This window comes from Vidua macroura, chromosome Z (genome assembly GCF_024509145.1).
Source record: "Vidua macroura isolate BioBank_ID:100142 chromosome Z, ASM2450914v1, whole genome shotgun sequence".
Classification (NCBI taxonomy): Eukaryota; Metazoa; Chordata; class Aves; order Passeriformes; family Viduidae; genus Vidua; species Vidua macroura.
In genome coordinates, this window is record NC_071611.1 from 41,530,984 (window position 1) to 41,551,915 (window position 20,932).

Consider the following 20,932-nt stretch of genomic DNA (forward strand, 5'->3'; position numbering starts at 1 on the left):
CTTCCTATTACAGGCAGAGAGGTGCAAAAAGATTATTTTTCTTTAATTATTACTAATAGGCAGATTAAGATACCTTTATTTAAAACAAAAGAAAACACCCCCCAACAAAAAAATAACCAAACAACAACAACAAAAAAAAAAACCCCAGCACTCAAAATTTCAGGTACTTTACAGCTGCCAAAATGAACCTTTAGATATTGGAAAAAAAAAAAAAAAAACAAAAAAAAAACAAAACAAAACTCAAATACACTTTGTGGAAAGGAGCTCTTTCTGAAAACTTTTCAGCCTTAAAGCTGTAATACTGTCATTTCTTCTCAGCATTCCTAATCAGAACTTTGTGGTTCTGGATTTTTTTAAATCCATTTTTTTAGGTTTTTTTTTTTTAGGTTTTTTTTTAAGTATTAGTTTAAGTTAAGATAAATTAATGGAAAGTACTCAGTAGAAAAATCAGAACAACTGGGAGAGCAGTTCTGCCTATAAACAATTATACTACTTCTTATAGGGGAAAATTGCTACATTTAACACATACAGGTAAATTAACTTAAGCACAGTACTTAACACTGACAATAACCTTCACAAAGGAAAAAAGCTTCTTTCCAATGAGTCCCTCTCCCTGCAGAAACACTTCTGCTTGGTAATCCTTCAGGAAATGAGAATGTCAAGTTATAATGAGGTAAAGTATCAAAAATATATGGCTGTGTATGGCTGTGCAGGATGCAGGGTTATCTTTGCAAGCTTAAAGTGACGCACCATAAGGCAGTGGAGTGCACCATTAACATGCTTGAAACAAAAGAAAATAAGGATCAGCCATTATTCATTCTCTCTGCCACCAAGTCTGTCTAAAAAGGATAATCAAATTAATGCCCTCTCTGGTAGGTTATCCAGTGGTGTGTGTCCTACACAGTCATTCATAATGAGGCTGAACAATAAAGTGAAAGTGCTTTTTACATGCCAGATCCTTAAAGAACCCTGCATTTAAGTGCTGAAATTCCAAGCAGATGGAATGCAGCCTCAGGGAACCCCCTTTTCTTCCATGGGTGTTTCCCATACCTCTAACTCAACTTCCATTTTTTTTTAATTTAAGGTAAAATTTGTTCTCAGTGATTTTTTCAATTCCTTCACAACATAGTAAGATTAGCACTCTAAAGTGGATGGAAAAGGAGAAAAAATAGCAGCAGTAAACATCTGCAAAATGCGGACCACTTGAAAAAGCCCTGCTCTACACTCTTTAAGTGGAACCAATTCAATTTGATTGTCCACAGCGAAAATGGAGTTAAGCCTCCTGCCTTTTAGTAGTTTAAATGCTGCAGGGTTCTTGTCAGTCTCTAGTCAATTGAATAGAAATTAGTATCAATCATATGCTGCTGTATCCAGCTTTATTAAAAGCACTGTGAGCATCAATTTTATCCCAGTTCAGTGCTTAGGAAAAATATTCAATATTTGCTACACAAAAATTATTTCATGTGCCAAACCCCACTGAGGAGCACCAAACTTCCAGCCTGTGGAGCAAAGGCCGATATATTTGTCAATCACGAGGCTCACACTGGCCTCACAAGAATAACAAGCTATTACTCAGCTGAGCAAGTCATTGTTATTGCTCAATATTTGAGCCATTGCCATCTAATGAATAATAATTAGTTCTACTGGACAGAAAACACACTGCTCCAAAGAGTCTTTTAATGCCTCACTTTGCTGCTCAACAAATTTCTTCATCCCATCAGATGTAACTGTCATTTAAGATAAAACCTGGAAGTTCTTCAGCTCTGGCTCCATAATCACCACAGCACTTGCAGAGGCTGAAGGCAGCCTAACTGAGATAAAGGTTTAAGATCTGGTAGAAGTCACCAGACCAACAATTTTAGGGAAAAACAATTTAGCTAGCCTCAAATGTGTAACAAAAAATACAAATCAGTAGCAACATTATCTGGGTGAAAAAAACTGAATCCAGTGACTCACTAATACTGGGAGTGCAAAGACTTACAGTTATATGTTTATTAGGAAGCATAACACTGCTTCATGGGTCAGCAACTCTGACCAGTTGACAGGTTCAGAGAATTCCAAATGAATCAGACTGTTGCAGAAGCACTATCTGGGTTTGTTAACCAGTCATCACATCTCACTTCAGCACTATCAAATGGAAGATTTCCAACATAAACCACAGTATCTCTAAGCAACATCCAAAAATAGCTGATTAGCATAAATGTTAACCCAATATTTAGAGCATATACGTTTATAAAAGCTAACAACAGAATTTCTCAGAGTTCTTACTGGTTTTTAGCAGGAGGAAGTCTCTTTGAGGTGACAACACAAAATGCCTCACTGAGGCATGTTTAAAGGATGCAAGGCTCCATGGGGCAGGAACGTGTTTTTTTCTCTGATGTATGCCCCATGAACCTAACAGCATCCACAGCTTTTAATATCAGACAGAAATCCTCAACTCATAAGAGTGAATTCAAAAAACTCTTAATCATGCTGAACTGCAACTACCCTACGAGCAATCTCACTTTATTTAAAAGAAGTGTTCTCAAACAAAGACATTGCTCAGCCTGATCAAAATCATTAAAACCTGGCCCATATGCGGCTTACAGTGCACATCTCCTTTGGAAGAAAGTGTTTTCTGGAATGCCAACATATAGAGATGATCCCATTCATTAACATACTTGACACTTAAATTTTAATTAAGAGACTGACAAGAACTTGCAGAAGTGGCTTTGGGGATGCAGCACCCCTTCAAATGGAGGCATTAGAGCTCGTGTTTCAGCAAAATATGCCTCACAACACACATGATGTAATAAATTCAAGTAGTTTTCTTCAAACAGGTGATAAAACAAGTCTTCTGTAAGCAAAGTTGGAGCTTAGCCTTGGTCTCGGAAGATCAATAAAATTGGTAGTAAGACACATAAAAAGGCGGTAATTTTTTTACCCCAGTTTGAGAAATTTCACATATACCAAAGAGCTGTCAAGGGATGAAAACTGTTTCTTTGTCACTGGAGACAAAGAAGACCACACCCAGAGAGCTGTGGGTAAGGCTGAAGGGCAGGACAGAAGCATGCTGTTCATGTTTCATTATTGAATATTCATGCATATAGGCAGCCTAAGAAGAAAACCCATTGGGGCAGTCACATCACACAGTAGGATTTCACAGAATGGGGAAAATCAAGGAAGGAGATATTTTCCGTGACTGTTATTCCTCCCTCTAACTGCTGCCACCAGAAATTATAACATGACTGCTGCAGGGTAGCACATACAGTTTTTAATATCTTGACCTCAAAAACACTTTGACAGTCCTGCTATGCCAGCTCAACTAGTCCCCTTTAGCCTCTGGCAGCTTGCTTTAAATCAAACTTCAGGACAGGAAGGAAAGCTAGCAGCAAAATTATTACAGGTGGCTGGATGAATGCACTTGAAGAAGTGGTTTTGCCTGGTTTAAGGTCTCATGGCACAGCAGGAGCTCCTCTCAAAATGTATTCAGTTGAAATTGCCTACCACTTTTCTAGCACAATGTGTCATCAGCCCCTGGGAGCTGATATCCAGTCCCCGAAGCTTAGTTATCCTCTACAAATTTAAGCAAAATCTTGGACAAAAGCAAAACCCTCATTAGTTCTCCAAAACAAGCACTGAGCTTTTCACAGCTTTTGTCTATTTTAATAATGGTAGAAGAAAATAAAGTGTACTAACTGAAGGAATAACTTCCAAGTCAGCAAAAGTCTCTGCCAGCTCTACACCATGGGCCTTGCAATAAATTCACCTTCCCCTCCCGTCATCCATTTAAACTTCTTTTCATCATAGCTCCCAAGAGCTTCTTTCCTTAAGTCCCAGACCCCACTGCACCATCATCTACTGAACCATTGGTCCCTTCTGACAAATATGCTTTCTAACATCTTATGACCAAAACATACACTACCTGAAAGAGGACTACTGAAGTAAGGAGGAAGGAAAAAAATCTCAAAAGGACACAAGGGTGTTTTCTGAGGCTCTTCTATATTTTTTAATGCTAAAACTGCCTAGATTTTGAGAAATTATTTAAATGGAACTTTGCAGGTCGTTAGTTCATTGTATTGCCCTCACAGCTTAAGAATACATTAGAAATTTGCATATTTTGAAGACAGCATGTTTGCAATACTAAGTCTTCAGTTTAAGAGTTTTCATAATCCTGTTTTTCTCACTTGAAAAAGCTCTGCTGCTGAAACATTCAACAGCCAAGAACAGAACTGACAGGCTGAAGTACAAAGACTTCCTTGAACATCTACCATGCTTCTTCAAGTCTTTCCCTTTCCTAAAATGAAACTAGGGCAGCAGTACAAGATGTCTCTTTCCTAAAGCACCCTCTGCCCAATTAACAAGGGTCTGGGCTACAGCACTCCTCTTGCATGAAGCTCCCACCAGGAAAAAGTCTTCCTGCTACCAACATGCTGTTTTCTGCTGCTGCCTTCTCAGCTGCTTTTTAGAAGTTACAATTAGAAATGGAGTTCACTTAGAAACACCAGTAATACTGCCTCAAGGCTAACTCTAAGGATGCTAAAATGATTTCAAAGAGGACAGCACAGCAAGGAAGAAGGGGAAGGAGGGACAGAGGGAGGGAGGGACCCTCATGAATACAAGTACCTTTTAAAGCAAAACCACCATACACTGACTTTCCAGATAAAGAGGAGAAATACATGCACACAGCCTTCCTAGACTTCTCATTGACCAATGCCTAAACACCTCCTTTCCCTTCCAAATAACCAAAAATGGAAAATAAAGCTATTTAGGACACTAGTCCTCCTTACATTAGTGTGAAAAAGTTCATTAGTTACCTCTCGGCTATCCTACCACACCTCCAAGAATAAACAATTGAGACATCCAGCACTGACAGCACAAGCGAGTTGGTCAACACTGTCAATGCACAAAGAACTTACATTTGATCAAAGACAGCAGAACTTTGGAGGAAAGGAGGACAAAAAAATGTTGTGCGAAAAGAAATGGGGAAGTCTCTAGTGGAAGACTTCTAGAATGCAGAACAAGTCCACATACGAAGTGCACTGTAATGTTAGCTGGACATTAGGTTCAGAAGCAGTAAGAGCATCTTCTCCAAATTCCACTATGTCAAAAATGGAACAGCACATGGCAGAATCTCTGCCCTGCTGGATGCAGTCACAGTGATCTTTCTTTGAACGCTCCCCTAAGCAACACTCTCATTCTTGTCTCATACACAGGGAACACCTTTGTTTTAAGACTGATGGATCAATCCTTGCATGTTCTATAGACTATGGAAGCCACACACTGGATCTTGCGCTTCTGCTCAACCTTGCCTGTTGGCATCTATAGCACTTTCAGAAAGTGAAAGCACATTTTCTAAAACAAAGAACGAAAATTTTGCAGCCTAACCAGAAGTTAACATACCAGTCTTCAGGTGCAGCATCAACTTTAGAGATCACAGACAGCTGTAGTGTCTGAGTTTTTCCTGTCCAAGGCTGGTCGGCACTAGTGAAAGCAAAGCCCTGCCACTTCTGCCATGATACTGTCCCACTAAGGCTGAACACAACACAATACCTACAACCTCACTGGTGTGCAACAGACATTTCTTCTTTCAGATATACTCCTATTTGTAGTATTTGGAATACATTTCTACCATACCTTCTTATCTTAGTAAGACAATGACTACATATTTCCTTGTGCTTTTCCATTACTTCAAACACTGATTTGGGCTTACATAGGTATGAAGACCAACAAAGAAGACACACACAAGCAAAAAACTAGAATCACCTTTATAGGACAAGAATAATAGTCCAATTCCACCATCATGTCCTCAAATTTCAGTAGAAGACACAAGCAACTCATATAAAACATGACCAAAACAAAGCTAAAAAGTGAAAAAATGAACAGCCATCCATCCACACAAATATGAAGACTAAGTGAAAGAAAATACAATGGAACAGACTTTCTATATGCATGAATATTTCCACTGTTCCTTGTACTGGAGCATGCTGCATCACTATACGATCAGAAAGCTTGCAAGAAATCAAACTGTTACGTACTCAGCTGCTCTCCCCATCCGAAATAACTCCAGTTGCCTGCATGTAACACAAATGGCAGAAAAGAATAGGAATGGAAAAAGAAAGCTTAGAAAAAACAAACCACAAGCATACTTTTCATGTATTTAAAATGCCTCATAGATTGTGAGCTTGAAAATTTAAGGGGTCTTTTTCTTTATAAATACAACATTAAGTTTATGCTAGGGCTTGCTCCTCATGTCCAGTTTGTTTATAAGACATTCTGAAATCTCAGATCATTATAAACTCTTGGAATTGATAAGCAATCATGCATTTATTAACATAAGCAGACAAAACACTTATCAATCAACCTAGCAAAAGCAGTTAAATACTGTTATTTCCTAGGATACTCAAATATCTCAGAAACCACAGCCCAGTTTAGAGCAGTATCTGATTCTGGCACAACTCTGCTAATCAAGTGGCAAAAGTCACTTCACATTTCCATTTCTGTCCCCTTTGCACAACAAAGTTAACCCAGTGATGAGCATCACTTCAATAATAACTGTAAAGAGTACTTTGTTAGGCAGATAAACACACTGGTAAAAAGCTTAAGGGCTCTCATGACATTCTAAGGCAAACACACATGAAGTTAATCCTGCATCAGTAAGCAAACCTTTCCATGTTAAAATTGAAGGTGAAAACAAATTCATGCTAAAGCTGCACAGTGAGTTTGTAAGACATTAAAGTTTTTACTTCTCAATACCCATGTTGTCACCTCAAGGTCATACTCAGTACCATAGAGGCAACAAACCAGTACATACAGCCCCTCAAAGCTTTTCGGAACCATGCACACAACTTGCAACTCCAAGAAATGCTTCAGAACCAGCATTTCTAGAATACAATGTAAAAAACACTTTAAGAAGTTACATTTACAGGAGTGTTGATGCGTAAAGTGCGACAGACAATAAACAAATTCATCTCATGTAGACAGAACAAAAGCAAGAGCTTTCTGTCCTGGCTACCATCTCTAGCTACCAGCCAGGCATACAAATGCATCAGAGCTACAACCAGATTGCACCTTTCTTTTCAGAAACAAAAGGTCTACAAAGCAACACAGTCCCTCAGATGCACATCAGTACTTCAAGGTCCCTGGATTAGGCTCTGACAAACACACATGTGGTGCTTTGCACAAGCATAGGCATTACTCAGGTTCAAGTGGCACTTTTATATCTGGTAGAATTTCAAAAGTAGGCCATTACCTTCTGGTTCCTATAGTAGTATTTAGAGAAGAAAAACAAAAGTAACACATGTATGTTTGCTTTGGTCATTAAAGGAAGCAACCCTGACTAAGTGGAATGACAACTGAATGACAATTTTTATGGTGCTGATTTAAAAAGAACCACTGGTATAATGCTGAACACATGCAGTTACCATAGAGCAGAGAAGGTTTATTCCTCTGCTGTGTACAGTTCTTTTTTACTGAATTTAACAATAGAAGAAAACTGAAGTCCATCAAGTCGAGCACCAACAATCTACAGCCTGAGACAGGACAAATGCCACTCAGCAGCAAGAGTAACAATGCAGCTGTGCCAGGTGTGCTGGTGAGATGAAGATGTATCCAAATGCATCAGAAACCTGCCAGGATCCACCTAACACTATTTGCACGACCCTGACCACAGGGCTATCACCTCAGGCTTGTTTTTCACAACAAAAAACCTAAATACAAGGTTTAACAGAGGTCTGAGTGCTATTTTGGGGGGAAGGAGGAGAAGAAAAAGAGGAACATACAACCAAGCTGGCAAAGAAAACAGATGTAAAAGACATGGCAAAGAAATGAAAAGGGAAGACAACCAGGAGAAAGGGTATGAAAAGCAGAGACAGGGAGAGAAGACATAGTAGAGAGGAACACAGGAAAGCGGACTGAGGAAGGAGGGAGATGTTTACAGAGCTCTGCACTGAGCTTTGATTTGCTGTATCCAAGAGTTTCCATTAAAGACAATTTCCTATTAACGCAGAAGTTGAACAACAGCTTATATGCATCTTATTCCTGAAAGTCTCAAGACACTAACAGTTGTAATAGCAACCCCAGCACATCCTTCCATCAAAATGTCTGTATCTCAGATGAACAGTAAGACGCAAAAGAAGGAACATTAAAATATGAGCAGTTTGTATTGCTATCAAAGATTCAGAAAAACTCTGTAGTGACATAGCATTATTGCAGTCAGGCTACATGCTAGTGAAATGCATGTCATTACTAACTAATGAATGCACATGTAAAACCCCAGAGCAACTGGGTAAGAAACACTAGAAGCTAACTATAAATTTCTGAAGCTGGAATGGAGATCAGAAAAACCACTGAGGAAATGGAGCTTATCTGTCCTCCAGGTTTCACAAAGATAAAAATCCCAGACTGCTAGCCTCTGCACAAACCACTGTACTCAATCTGCATGGAAAGAATGAGTGACCTCTGAAACCAGCTGAGAATGTTCCTAACCACTATTTCCTTGACAGAAAAAGGCTTTGGTCTGTTGTTGGCACAACTCATCACTTGAAACTGCAAAAAGGAGAAAACCACCAAGTGCTAAGACAACCCTCATGGATACAAGGTCTGTCCTTGGAGGAGAAGCTTTACCACTGCCCACAGATAAAAAAGTCCTCAAACTGACAGTGATGACCTTGAACCAGCTACTTACCTGTCCACCTCATTGCTACTAAGTTCCTTATGAACAGCATGAAAATCCCACAGACTTTCCACGCCCAAGGCAAATAGCAGCCAATGCCAAGCAGGGCAGGGTGAGGAGAGGAGCAGCTGCCCTTAGACAGCAGCTCCCTACCCTGCACATTTTCTCACACTGAGAAGCTGAGTTTGGCTGGCCAGGGTATTCTTCAGCTATAGACTAGGGAAAGCAATGCTGCAGGAGCTAAGAGAAAAAGATGCAATGACAGAGAGTAAAGGATTTTCAGTCAGAAATTCAAAACTCCGCTCATTTGTTTTTACTAACACCCACTTCACTTTAGTGTCTACCATTTTGGGGAAAAATGAATTTATTAAAGATTCAACACATATGCTGCTTCATTTTAGATTCAGGAGCTAACAGTATATATCTCAGTCCTTCAGCATAATCGCAGAAGACCTGGGTTGAGTCTTGATATTTTGAAGGTTAATGAAAACATAATTTCTTTTTAGCCTTTTCAAGTTGTTTTTCTGCTTCATAAAAGAAGTACTCATAATCATGATTTGTTAAAACATCCCTTCCAGATCACCTTTGGAACAAATTTAAACCTGCACAAACTGAAACTAAAAACACCAAGAAGCCCAGACAGATAGAAAATGGGAAGTTGTAATTCCAAAATCATAGAACAACATACAGCAGCAATGGAATACATGATACAGATAAGTCAGACTAGTCACTCCATGTGTTCACAAATACCAACAGCGTGTGTCTTGGTTATCACATTATTTTGTATCTGTAAGTTTCAGTACTCAAAAATGAGGTTTCCTATAAACCTCCATTTAAGGACTAAGCAATGCAAGCAGCCTGGTGCCTTGGAAGCTAAAACATTTTTGCCATTAACACATTTTATAAAGCACATCTAAGTTCCCACTGTTAGCTGAATATAACATATGCTTGTTCTGTGCCTCAGTTATGCAACCATTCAAGGAGGAACTCCTCCTCCCCACTTTACACTGTCAAGCCTGGATCAGCAGGGACACTGTAAAAAGCAGAATATTCCAAGTTTTTAATGCCATCTGATTTGACTGCCTGTGTGCCATTCTGTTTACAAGCCTCTGAGATTGGGTGGGACCTACTATCCCTGTCAGAACATTATCATTTGCTGCTGACCACTATTTATAGTCATGCTGGTGAATTATTCAATCCTCCTGTTATATCCCATGTTTAGCACATACAGAAATCATCTAAGTAAGTTTATAAAAGCAAACTAAACTCCAGATAGTATATTTGATTCTGATAAAGTACCATTTGCAGAATATTCTGGTCAGTTCTTTTATCTGTGTTTAAGCAATCTCCTTTTCCCATGGCTAATACCCTCAACACAGTGTGAACAGATCTTAGATTCCATAAAAATCTACATTCCTCCAGCATTCAACGTACTTCTCAAAACTAAACAGGTGGTATTTTAGTAGAATAAACTTCTAAAATAGAAAATATACACTGAATAGCTTTTTAGAAGGAAGTCAAGTTTTCAGTAAGCACAATGCCAAAGAAGGTTTTATAACAAGTACCACCATTTCCAGCTCAGTTTTGGAACACTCCAGACGAGAACTAAGGCCTCTGCATAAAAGGAGATAAGAAAGCACAAGAGGCAGATGAGCTGAAAGGGTCTGACAGAGACGAGGACAGGTACTGGAGTGTGAGACTGGAGCGCTCTCCTTGCTCCCCAGTTCACTGCATTCAGCTTATGCTGAAATTTTTGAGTATTTTATTTCACTAAACAAGATGGCCCTTCTGGCCACCTTTATGCTGGCTAAACAAAATCAGACTGATATTTGAGAATTTAAGCAGGGCTTGGATCACCATCAAATCATCCAGTGTACCCACTAACTTATTACAAACCTGTGCAAATCATCAGTAACCATAGTAAAAAGACTCAGGCAGAGTGCCACCTAATTTGATCTTCAATGGAAAATGGTAACATTTCTACCACTGCACTGATGCCTAACATGGCTGTCTTGTCTTACAAATTTCCAGGCTACCAAGTCACACACACTATTTGGCTAAGAGATTTAAACACAGTTACAGACAAAAGATTTAAATACCCCTTCCTGAGATACAATTTTGGACTATAGTTGATCACCTGATATGACATACATGCACAGACAAATTTAATTTGCAGCAGCAGAGATAAAAGATTTGGTGCCTTTTTTTCTTCTGGCTTTTAATTTTGGACTTTAAGTACAAGCCTCACAGGTAGAGGACACATATTTAAGCTTGTGCATAAAGTTAGGGAATCATTTTTTATCAGTTTAAAATCTTTAATTTTTAAAAAGTTTGTATTTCACTGTCATAACAAATTTTAAATTGATTTGCTCCTATTACTATGATATTAAATGATGACTAATAAAGTTTAAAGTCCTTAAAAAAACTGCACTAGAAAAAAAAAAGAAGCTTTCATGAAGAGCTCTAGATAAATTATGAAAGCTAGAGTGTTTAAATGAGTATTTGCTTTGTCTGATCACTGCTTATAGAGACACTTGTCAGTATTGGCAGTGTTCAACATTTCAGTAAGAACTTTACAGTTGGGGTTTATTTAAAAGTAAAAACTTTATTTCTGCGTCACCACCTTTCAGAATACAGCCCATACTCTAGGAAAACAACAACTAAAAATCTGTATTTAGAGGATTGGCAGCAAAATCAAGGCCCTAGAGTTCTCTAGAGTTCAGTAGTACATCAAACTTTGTTACTGTATAATCTCCTAATATAACCAGTATTTTTATTTTCAAATTCCATATGCTGATTACTCTTCCTTAGGCATATCCAGTCCTGAAGTAGCAGATTCATCCTAAAACTGCAGGCAATCATTTTAAAGTAAAAGCTTGAATCTGTTTTCCTTTCAGCAGATCTATCATGCCTTCAGTCAGCCCAGATAGTGAGTGCCACAAAGCCACAGGAAAACAAGTATCCCAGAGGGGATTTATCTTAAACAAAGAGAAACAGGAGATGCCAGTCACCCAGAAGCAGAGAAGCCAAGGATCTAGCTTTCCCAGCCCATCAGTAAACTACCACAAAAAAGCTCATACAATGGTTTCCCTTGTACGGACTAAAGAAGTTTTTCCCTGGCCTAGCTTAAATAAATAAATAAATAAAGCCCATTCATGTGTGCTCTTTTGAATTACACTTACACTGAACAGTCTTTTGAGTTGTAACTGCACTGCAGCCAGTGCTACTCCTACTAGAGCTCAGCTATACAATGATTGCAACACAATCTTCAGTGTCACCTACCCTTGAGAAGGGTAAAATAATCATTATTATGATTACTTTACCCTTCCCAAACTGGTGTGGAGTAGAGATGTTGTAGGTAGCTGCTGACCTCTGTTGTTTAAGTGCAGAATCAGGCTGATAACCAGAAAAAAACAGCAAGAATCTTGATGTATAGCACACACCTTTACAACAAAGAGGGCAGTGTCACCTCAGCATTCTCAGTGCTGTCTGACCCTCCACTATCACAGATCATGCACCTCTGTGAACCATTAGGAGAGGCATTTTCTGGCCTGTTTAAGTGTTTTGATGCTGCCTGGCCTTGAAAGACTGGTAGAGAAGATCACTTTTTTAATATACTATTACCACAGAAGAAAAGAAGCAAGTTCTCTGCCATTTGCTGCCTCAGGGTCAGTTCATCCCACAGCAGGGCTGGATCCTCCAACCCAGTGGGGATACCTCATGTGCCAGTGGCACATAAATGGCAACAGAAAATGCTACATCCACGCTACAGCACAAATACAAAATCACTATTTGGGAGCTTGCTGGGGAGTAAGGGGCTGGGAAGGCAATAATCTGGCTGTCAAGCAGACAAAACTCCTCATCAGTGCCATGGGGAAGCGTCATCATAGCAGCATTACAGTCAGTCTGTTCAGGGGAATGAAAAAGCCTTCCCAATGTACCAGTGGAATTTGAGCTCCCAAAAAGAAAACCAGTGAGCATCAGGAATGAAACCTCTCAAAGTCAGCCTTTGTAGTACCTCTGAAATAGCAGTGCATGCGCAGGAATTAGAAGAATTTTGCAAAACCGAATTTCTTCAAGTATCAGCAGTAAAGAAGGGTCACCACAACAAACTGATCTGGCATCAAATGGCACCCATTCCTAAAATGTGTATAAAACATTTTGCCAGATTTTAAGTAGATAAAAAGCCGCTTATGTATCTAAAAAAACTGCAGCATTTTTGTCCTGCATGCATGTGCACACACGCATGTTCCAAAGAGCATTAAGAGATGTAATCTTGTTTTTTTTCTCTCTCATCTTATGGCAGGACAAGCACAGGCTGGCTTTGGTTCTTTCTACTGGTAAAACAGCATATGAGAAGCTATTGCTTCTTTTGTAGCCAGTACCAGCTAGTATCTATCCAGGGCCAAGCAAAATTTTTACCTTCTTCTGATAAAAAAGAAGCACAACAAAACCTACAATAAAACACACACACATATACAAGAAAAAAAAAAAACAAAAACACCACACACACACACAACCCCCAAAAACTCACAAAATAAAAAAAAAACCCAAACCAAAGAAACAAATGTACAAATTAAAAAACCCAAACCAAGCAACCAAAAAAAGAAAAAAAAACCACCACCACTAAAAAAAAAAAAAAAAAAAAACACCAAAAAAAACAAAAACCAAAAAAAAACAAACAAAAAAAAACAAACCAAAAAAAAAAAAAAACCAAAAAAAAAAAAACCACCACCACAGCCCTGGTAACCAGGAATTTCACAGAGCAAAGGACTAAAGGAAATGGAACAAAAACACTGAAGCTGACAATAAGAGACACTTAGGTTATCCTTACTGAGAACCATTTTGAACAAACTTTCTCTCTTCCAGATTTGTAAACTCCCTGACAAATGGTGTAGGGCAGTATTTACAGCAGCTGATATTAACCAAATCTGCCAAACTGATTCTGCAAAGATGCAGAGTATCTTTCTCATCCCAGTTTGCACTGAAACTGATCCAAGTCAGATCTGCATTTAAAACACTCATAGTGTTACTCATGTGTGCATTATAATGGACTTCTATGTGTCCAGAAATTATCTTAAGCATGCAAGGAAAACATTTCTGTAATTTTTCACAATAAATAACTCAGAGCTTATTGACACAATGCCAAAGTAATCAAATAATATGTTTTCAATCTGTATAATTTAAAGTGAATTTCCAGACAACAAAACCTGCTTTCTTTTCAATTTATATTTAATTTCAGGCTGTTGGTAAAATCCAATATGGAGATGCTGCAGTTTTCTAACAATGACATATCAAAACATTAATAATTATGACTATATTTAATAGAAAGGCAAACAAAACTGGATGTATGGACACTCTAGTACTTTGATTATTGCTTGGGACCACTGAAATCAACTGGAAGCACGTTATCTTTCTGGGGCAGGAGGAATACATAGGGACGCACAGCAGTTGGGAGTTAAAAATGAAATGGTTAACTATAATGAAGGAAAGAGGCTGAAGTGCCAAAATCAGTAGGGCTTAGAAAAGACTGTATATGCAACAGAACCACCTGCCTCATTTAAGAATAGGTAGGAAGCCCAGATCCCACATTACCTCAGAAATTATGGGTCAGTGTCTTCTAAGAATTGCGACTGTGAAAGGGAGCCTGAAAGCTCAACAATCTCTGGAAAAATTAGAGCTCCCAGTGTGGGCTGAGATTTCCCATGGCACCATGCCAAGGCAGCAGCCCATATATGCCCAGGGACAAAAACCCACCCTCAGATCAGAAGTTGGCTTTCAGATGGGGCCACCTCTCTTCTCTCACATCCTCCTCTGTCGTTCTCCCCCCTCCCCGCTCTACTCAGGGGAGATAACAGAATAGCAGCATCCCTGCAGGAAGTGGGAAACCACCAGAAGAAAAGCTGGTTTGGAAAAGGAAAAAGATGTGTGGAAAGTACAGATGCAGAAGAGAGCAGAAGTGTAATCTAATTTTAACATGCAAGGACGTGTATTTTCCTAATGAAAATGAAAAAATGAACCTGATCCTGCCTGCTGGAGTAGGATTTTCTCTAGCTGGAACAAGGACATCAAAATGGTCTTCTGAGAGCTGCCAGAGTGGCCAAACAGGACACCAGTGGCACGTGCAGTTATGTACAATTATTTTTTTAAATGCAAGCTATATGGAATGTTTTGCAGAACTTTTGTTCTATAGTGCCTCAGGTTTTAAGATAGTTTTGTGGTTTTTGAAGGATTGGGAAAACATTCTCGTCGAGTAAAACCTACTCACACCGAGCATGTTTTTTTCCTTCTTCTAAATAAATGCTTAGTTTGGTGTCCAGCAGACTGTGTCCTGTTCCAAACAGTAACCATACCTTATCTTATCATCTATTGAGATGATAAAAATGAAAAATGATGTGGTGGAAAACTGGATGAATCTTAAAAGCGTTGTTTTTATTATTATATCTAAAAATATACCTACCGATTACTTACCTACATGGTAAGTAAGAACATTCTATATTGAACACATTTTAGTGTGGTAAAGGACCCACCCTGCTCCTGTGTAAAAAGGGCTGAGCTCCTATGTCACATGTCAGGTCAGCTTTCAATAGAAATACAATCTGTGTGTGTTCTGTGTTAAACTCTTGAGTCTCAAAGGACTGTGATGTATTGAGGCAAACTGACAACTCTTAAGCACAAGTTGATGCAGACAGAGTTCATTTTTCAAAAGTACCTCTATATGAAATGTCTATTTTGTATTTTTTCCATGTAGATATTCATAGGCATCAGATACTTGCAGGCAGTAAACAAGCCAAAGTACATGCAGCGCCATCAGCTTTACTGAAAATTCTTAAATACATTAACAACAGACTGCTGTGAATGTTTAACATCCATTCTAATGAGTGTGTTAATCCCATGAATGATTATATTAATTCCTATGTGACATCAATTGTTCAAACCACAGGGCCTTCAAGTGAATATTGCAAAAGGTCACTTTCCAGAAAGATGCAGGCTGTTAACAGGCAGCAAAACAAGGATGGCCACCGTGCTGCATCTCATTGTGTCTGTCTGCAAGAGCCCAGCTGGTTCTCCAGGGGAGATAACAGCTACAGGGGGATGTAAAAGCACCCTGATGTGGGAACAGGTGCAGGTATTTTCCCCGCACAGAAGCATTCCCTCTAATTTACCCATACATCTCAATACTTGGGAGATTGAATCAAATCAGCCTCCCTCAAACAAAAGGAAAACCCAGGGCACAGAGCCAGGCAAATAATTTCCGCAAATAACACATTCATTTCTTGGACACTTCATACAGCAGACAGTTTTTCTTTGACTTTTTAACATTATGGGTTCTGCATACTATGTTAGTATGATTTAATCAAATATTAGTTTCTGCCAAAATGTTTCTTATTTACAGGCCTAACAAATCAACTGTAACCTTTTGACCATTTAAAAAACAAAACACACCAGAAAATCCCCAAAACAGAACAACAGCAGCATAACAACAACAACCCCCCCAAAAAAACAAAACAAAACAAACAAAAAAAAACAACACACCAACAAACAAAAAACCACCCCACCAGACAAAAAACCTCAGCTTTATTCTTTACATACTTTTTTTTCCTAAAAGGGAGGACACATAAAGTGTTACTTAGAATGAACTAGAATGAAAGTATTACTAGAATACTTTTATATAGTTCTACATGTTCCAGCTACACAGCACAATCAGGTTTCCTGGGCAATTGGTTAATGTCTAGAGTTGTTGAAGATACTTTAAAGATAAAATAACAATAGTACACAGAGAAATTAATTCTACTCAAAAAAGGTAAACAGTAATTAGCATTTCCTAATGTTATCGGTTTTGAGAAGATCCTATAATCAGCCTAATGGATAAACAGTCTGCAATGTGTAATATGCACATCCTAAAAGATTTGAAATAGAGTATAAAAGATTTGTTTAAATTATGAGACTTGAATTTTATTAATGTTGTTGTCAAAAGTAGGTAAGACATTCACAAGAGACATCACTGAGCTTTCATCTATTGTATGTTAAAAGCAGTGTTTCAGAAATCTAATTTTGCAGATCATCAGACACAGTAAGTGCTATATTATTTTCCCATCCACGTTTTCAGAAGCATAACAAATGCAAGATAAGCACATTAGTAAAAATATTTTTCCATCCATCAACGCAGCATTGAAAAGTAATATTGAAGAAATTAGACATCAAGTACGCAAACTTCTGGTGCATTTTAAAACGCTACCAGTAGTACTTGTCTCCATCTATTTTCTCCCTCTTAAAATTTCATTAAACAGTAATAAAAATTATATTTAACACAGGAAGTTTTAGCAGAACATAGCATAATACAGTCACGTGAAAACACACAGCATTTTCTTACTGGTATAAATATTACAAGGGTCTGACAATCTCAGTGACTTTGAACACATTTTCTGTTCCTATTGCACACAAGGACAAGAGCAACTGCAAGACTCAATGCCCGACTTCACTTCCTGGCATCAGAAGCTGCAGAGCAATATTTTGAGGAGCACAGCTTTTCATAACTGCACAGAAATTTAAGTATTTCTAATAAGAAAATGTTGGTCAGACGTACCATCACTTGACATCTAACCACAAAAGGAAATCAAGTACACTGAAAGAGGAAAAAATATTGAGAAGAATTAAGTCTAACTTACAACACTGGGAGGCAGCACTGGGCAATGGTTTCTTCTGGACTTCCTCCTGAAAGGGATACTAAAGGAAGGAAAGAAAAAATAGGAAGGAATATAGAGAGATAAGAAAGCAAGTGGTAACTTTATGACAGCATGCCACACATAAGAGAAAATATCCCTGGTATTATCAAAGCATAATATCTATAAGCATAATAACCATAATATATTCTCCATTATATCTGTATTTAAACACACTCCCAGAAGTGTCCTCTTTTTTTAATGCCAAAATCACATTACAAAGTACACTTCTGTTTAAGGTGAAGTCTGCTTTAGAACAAACACAGGCCCTATTACCAATTCTGAGACCTTCAATTAGACATTGAAAAGAACTGACTCTCCACACCACAATGCCAGTGTGATAGGGAACTCCAAACTGGGAATAAGTCTGTTTATGTTTAGACACTCCAGCACAGCCTCAGCAGTTCAAATCTCATGTGCGCTCGCAGCAAATCCGGAGTAGGAGATGGCAGCAGTTAGGTAATTAATGTGCCTGGCAAGGCAAGAACACAATGTTTGCCCAGCCAGTGCTTGTAAACTCTCATGTGATCCACTTCACATTCAAAGTGAAGAATTTTTCATCTCATTTAATACTAAATTAGAGAACACAGATGTATTTCAATTAGCCAGCTTTGACTTTTTACAAAGCTGTTTGGTACAGCATCAAAGCGTTCCCTAAGGGAAGGCCAGTGGTTTTATTTTGTTATTCTCTTCTATCTTGTATTACATAAAGATATGAGAAAATTAGGACAATTGACCAAAATAATGAGCACAGTATTTGCTAAGAAAAAAAGATTTGACAACAAAGGAAGTGGCAAACTTAGCAAGCTGTGCAAAACACAGCCACCAGACAGTCTCTCCTTGGATTTCGTAGGGATTAATGACCAGCTCTGTGCAGGGAAGGTGACAACCTGAAGACTTCCGCTAAGGTATCTTCCAATCTGTGCTATTTAAAATGCACAAGGGATCCTGAAAAGTGGTTAGTCTTATAATCAGCAAACTGCCAACCCACTGAGTTAATCAGGACTGTGAAAACAAGAACTGCCAAATCTCACAGCACTGACTGGTTGACAAAGCAGTGAAAGGAAGTCTGCTGATGAGCAATTTCAGTAGCACAGGACAGCAGTGGTTTTTGAATTATTATCCTCAGAGATGCCAGAATGGCAGCAGTTTGCTCTTTTTAAGGCATCAGCCCAACGGGTATCAAGAGTCCCAAAATGAAAACAGAATATTAAGTGTTTGTAGGAAGAGAGGGTGGAAAGCCTTTCTGTGACACCATCTGAACTCCAAACGAATCTGCTTCTTCAATACTCCTCTGCAGCTTTCACCTGTTCATTCATCATCTCAGAGATAGGTGCACTTAAAACAAAGAAGACAAAGGCACAAAGCTGTCTTGTGCTAAAAACCACTGTGCAGACCAGGATGCTGCAGCCCAAAAGGTAAGGTCTGTAAAGCTGAGCGGCAGGGACTGAATGCATCAGGATCAGTAATTTAATTTCTCCAAACAAACCTGCCTACAGCTGGTTTCTCAAACACTGGATTTGTTTGCTCAGAGCAATTAAGATATTTCTTCAGGCAATGCACAATTAAGGTGCTGAATTCCTTTGTGAAAGCATAACTGACCTGGGTGCATTTAAAGGGCAACTGGCATCCACAAAAGAGAAATCCACTGAGTGCTGTTCAACACAAGGATACTGCCTCTGGCTCTGGAAGCTTCTGAGCTACAAGTCACTGCTAGTTAGGGGAATACCAAGGAAGATCTTATCCCTATTCTGGGTGCCTGGAAAATATTGAGAACTTTAGAAGAACCACCTGAGGTCAGGCCCTGCACAGTTTTTTTTCTCCCCGGTCACAGGGAACATCCATAATAAATCTGAAATCATTAGGTCACAAATATGCAGGTATTACTTCATTACTGGTATTTGGTAAAAGCGTGCAGTTAGCAAGCAGATGTGTGGCACTGCAGGGGAAGAGGAAACACAGAAAGCTCAGGATATCTTTCAGCGAGCACCAGCTCAGTGAAACATTAGAGGGCACCTGTGCCTCGCTGAAGTACCTGAACTGCTGCTCCAGCCTTCGGGAGTGGGGAGGCACCACAGCAGCATCACTGACGGGACAAGGTACAGACTGGGCTTTTCATTGATTCTTAGAGGCTTTCAAACTTCTAGGAAGGCAAGAGAGGCTGCCCTAAATTCTTTAAGTTTTTATCCACCCGAATACTGGTCTGTCCTCAGACAAAAATAAAATCCACCTTATTTTCCTTCAGCTGCACAGTAAAACAAATAACTTATATAATGAACAGAAAATAATAGATGAAGGATCCCACAACAAAAATCTCCTAAAGTCATTGCATTGGCAGAGTATTTTGCAAGTTATCTTGCTATGGAAACACTTGCTATGGAAAGAGACCTGTCAAAAAGGCGTCACCAGCACCATATTCTTATTCAATGTTCACATCAACACATGAGTATTGGGGTTTTCTATATACTTCATTTCTGGTACAGGCATTAACATGTTAGATCTTACTCTGCAAACAGTCTGAACTGTAAACAAAATTTTAGTCGTCCAACAGTCTCTCTTAGAAATAAAAAAGTAACCTCTATTTTATAGCTACTTACACAAGTACACACTAGAGCCAGGGAACCAAAGCCATACCTACCACTTACTCTAATACAAGATGCACATAAATTGAGCCATTAACAACTACATTAGGACAAAAGCCAACACTTCCAACAGTCCTCAGTTCAAATAAAGATTCAGTATCTTGCTTTTTCTTCTTCAAAGAAAGAGTCAACTGCAAAGAAGTCCTTTTTCACTTGATTTCACAAAAAGAACCTACCACAGCCTGTCAAGAATTGTTTCACTGTCTGCTCAGGTAAAGCCCGGTGTTGCCTTTCCTTTGAACATATTCACATCAACAAAATATTATTCAGGCACTTCCAGCATGCAGAAAAATATTCCCCTCTTTAACACTAAACAGTATATTTGAGAAAAGAGTTCGGTAAGCAGTTCATGGAAGACTTATAAATTATCAACGTTTAGTATTTACCCTAGTCACAGGGATCTAATACAAAGAATAAAAGCTAGTTATAAGACATTCAGGGCTACAATATTCTTTCAATTTTGATATTTACCTCATCATCTCCCAGTGAATTTATTTGTTCTAATTTTCTGGTCCAGTATCTGGCCTCTTCTTCAGGGATATCTAAGTCAAAAGAGTAAGTCACACCACCTTATTAACCAGGCAACTTTGCATTCATCACCATTACTATTAAAGATCACATACAAAAAACCCATATGTCATTTTTAAGAAATAGGACTGTCTTATGTTAGCACTCAGATAGAAAATAAACATTGTACATAGTAGCACAGTTCAAGGGCTTACCTGCTTTCTTGTTTAAAGCTGATTAACCAAATGCATACTTACACAAAGGAGGAAAGAGAAGGATGGACTAGTTCACGTTTAATTCAACTATTAGTTTGATGGAGAGCCATTTCACAACAGTATTTTAATACACTTGCTTATGTTTGATAACACATAAGAAGAGCATCTTCTGGAGGCTTTTTATAATCCTTG

At 38.6% G+C, this 20,932-nt stretch overlaps 1 protein-coding gene across 1 annotated transcript in view; it reads right to left on the reverse strand.

Annotated features, from left to right (window-relative positions):
* Positions 1-20,932, reverse strand: part of UNC13B (unc-13 homolog B) — a 210,392-nt gene that overhangs the window by 148,044 nt on the left and 41,416 nt on the right. Inside the window, exons 6-7 of the mRNA XM_054003085.1 lie at positions 20,490-20,560; positions 17,323-17,380 (exon numbers count right to left, since the gene is read on the reverse strand). Coding sequence (XP_053859060.1) covers positions 17,323-17,380; positions 20,490-20,560 — 129 coding nt within the window. The remainder of the gene's footprint in view (positions 1-17,322; positions 17,381-20,489; positions 20,561-20,932) is intronic.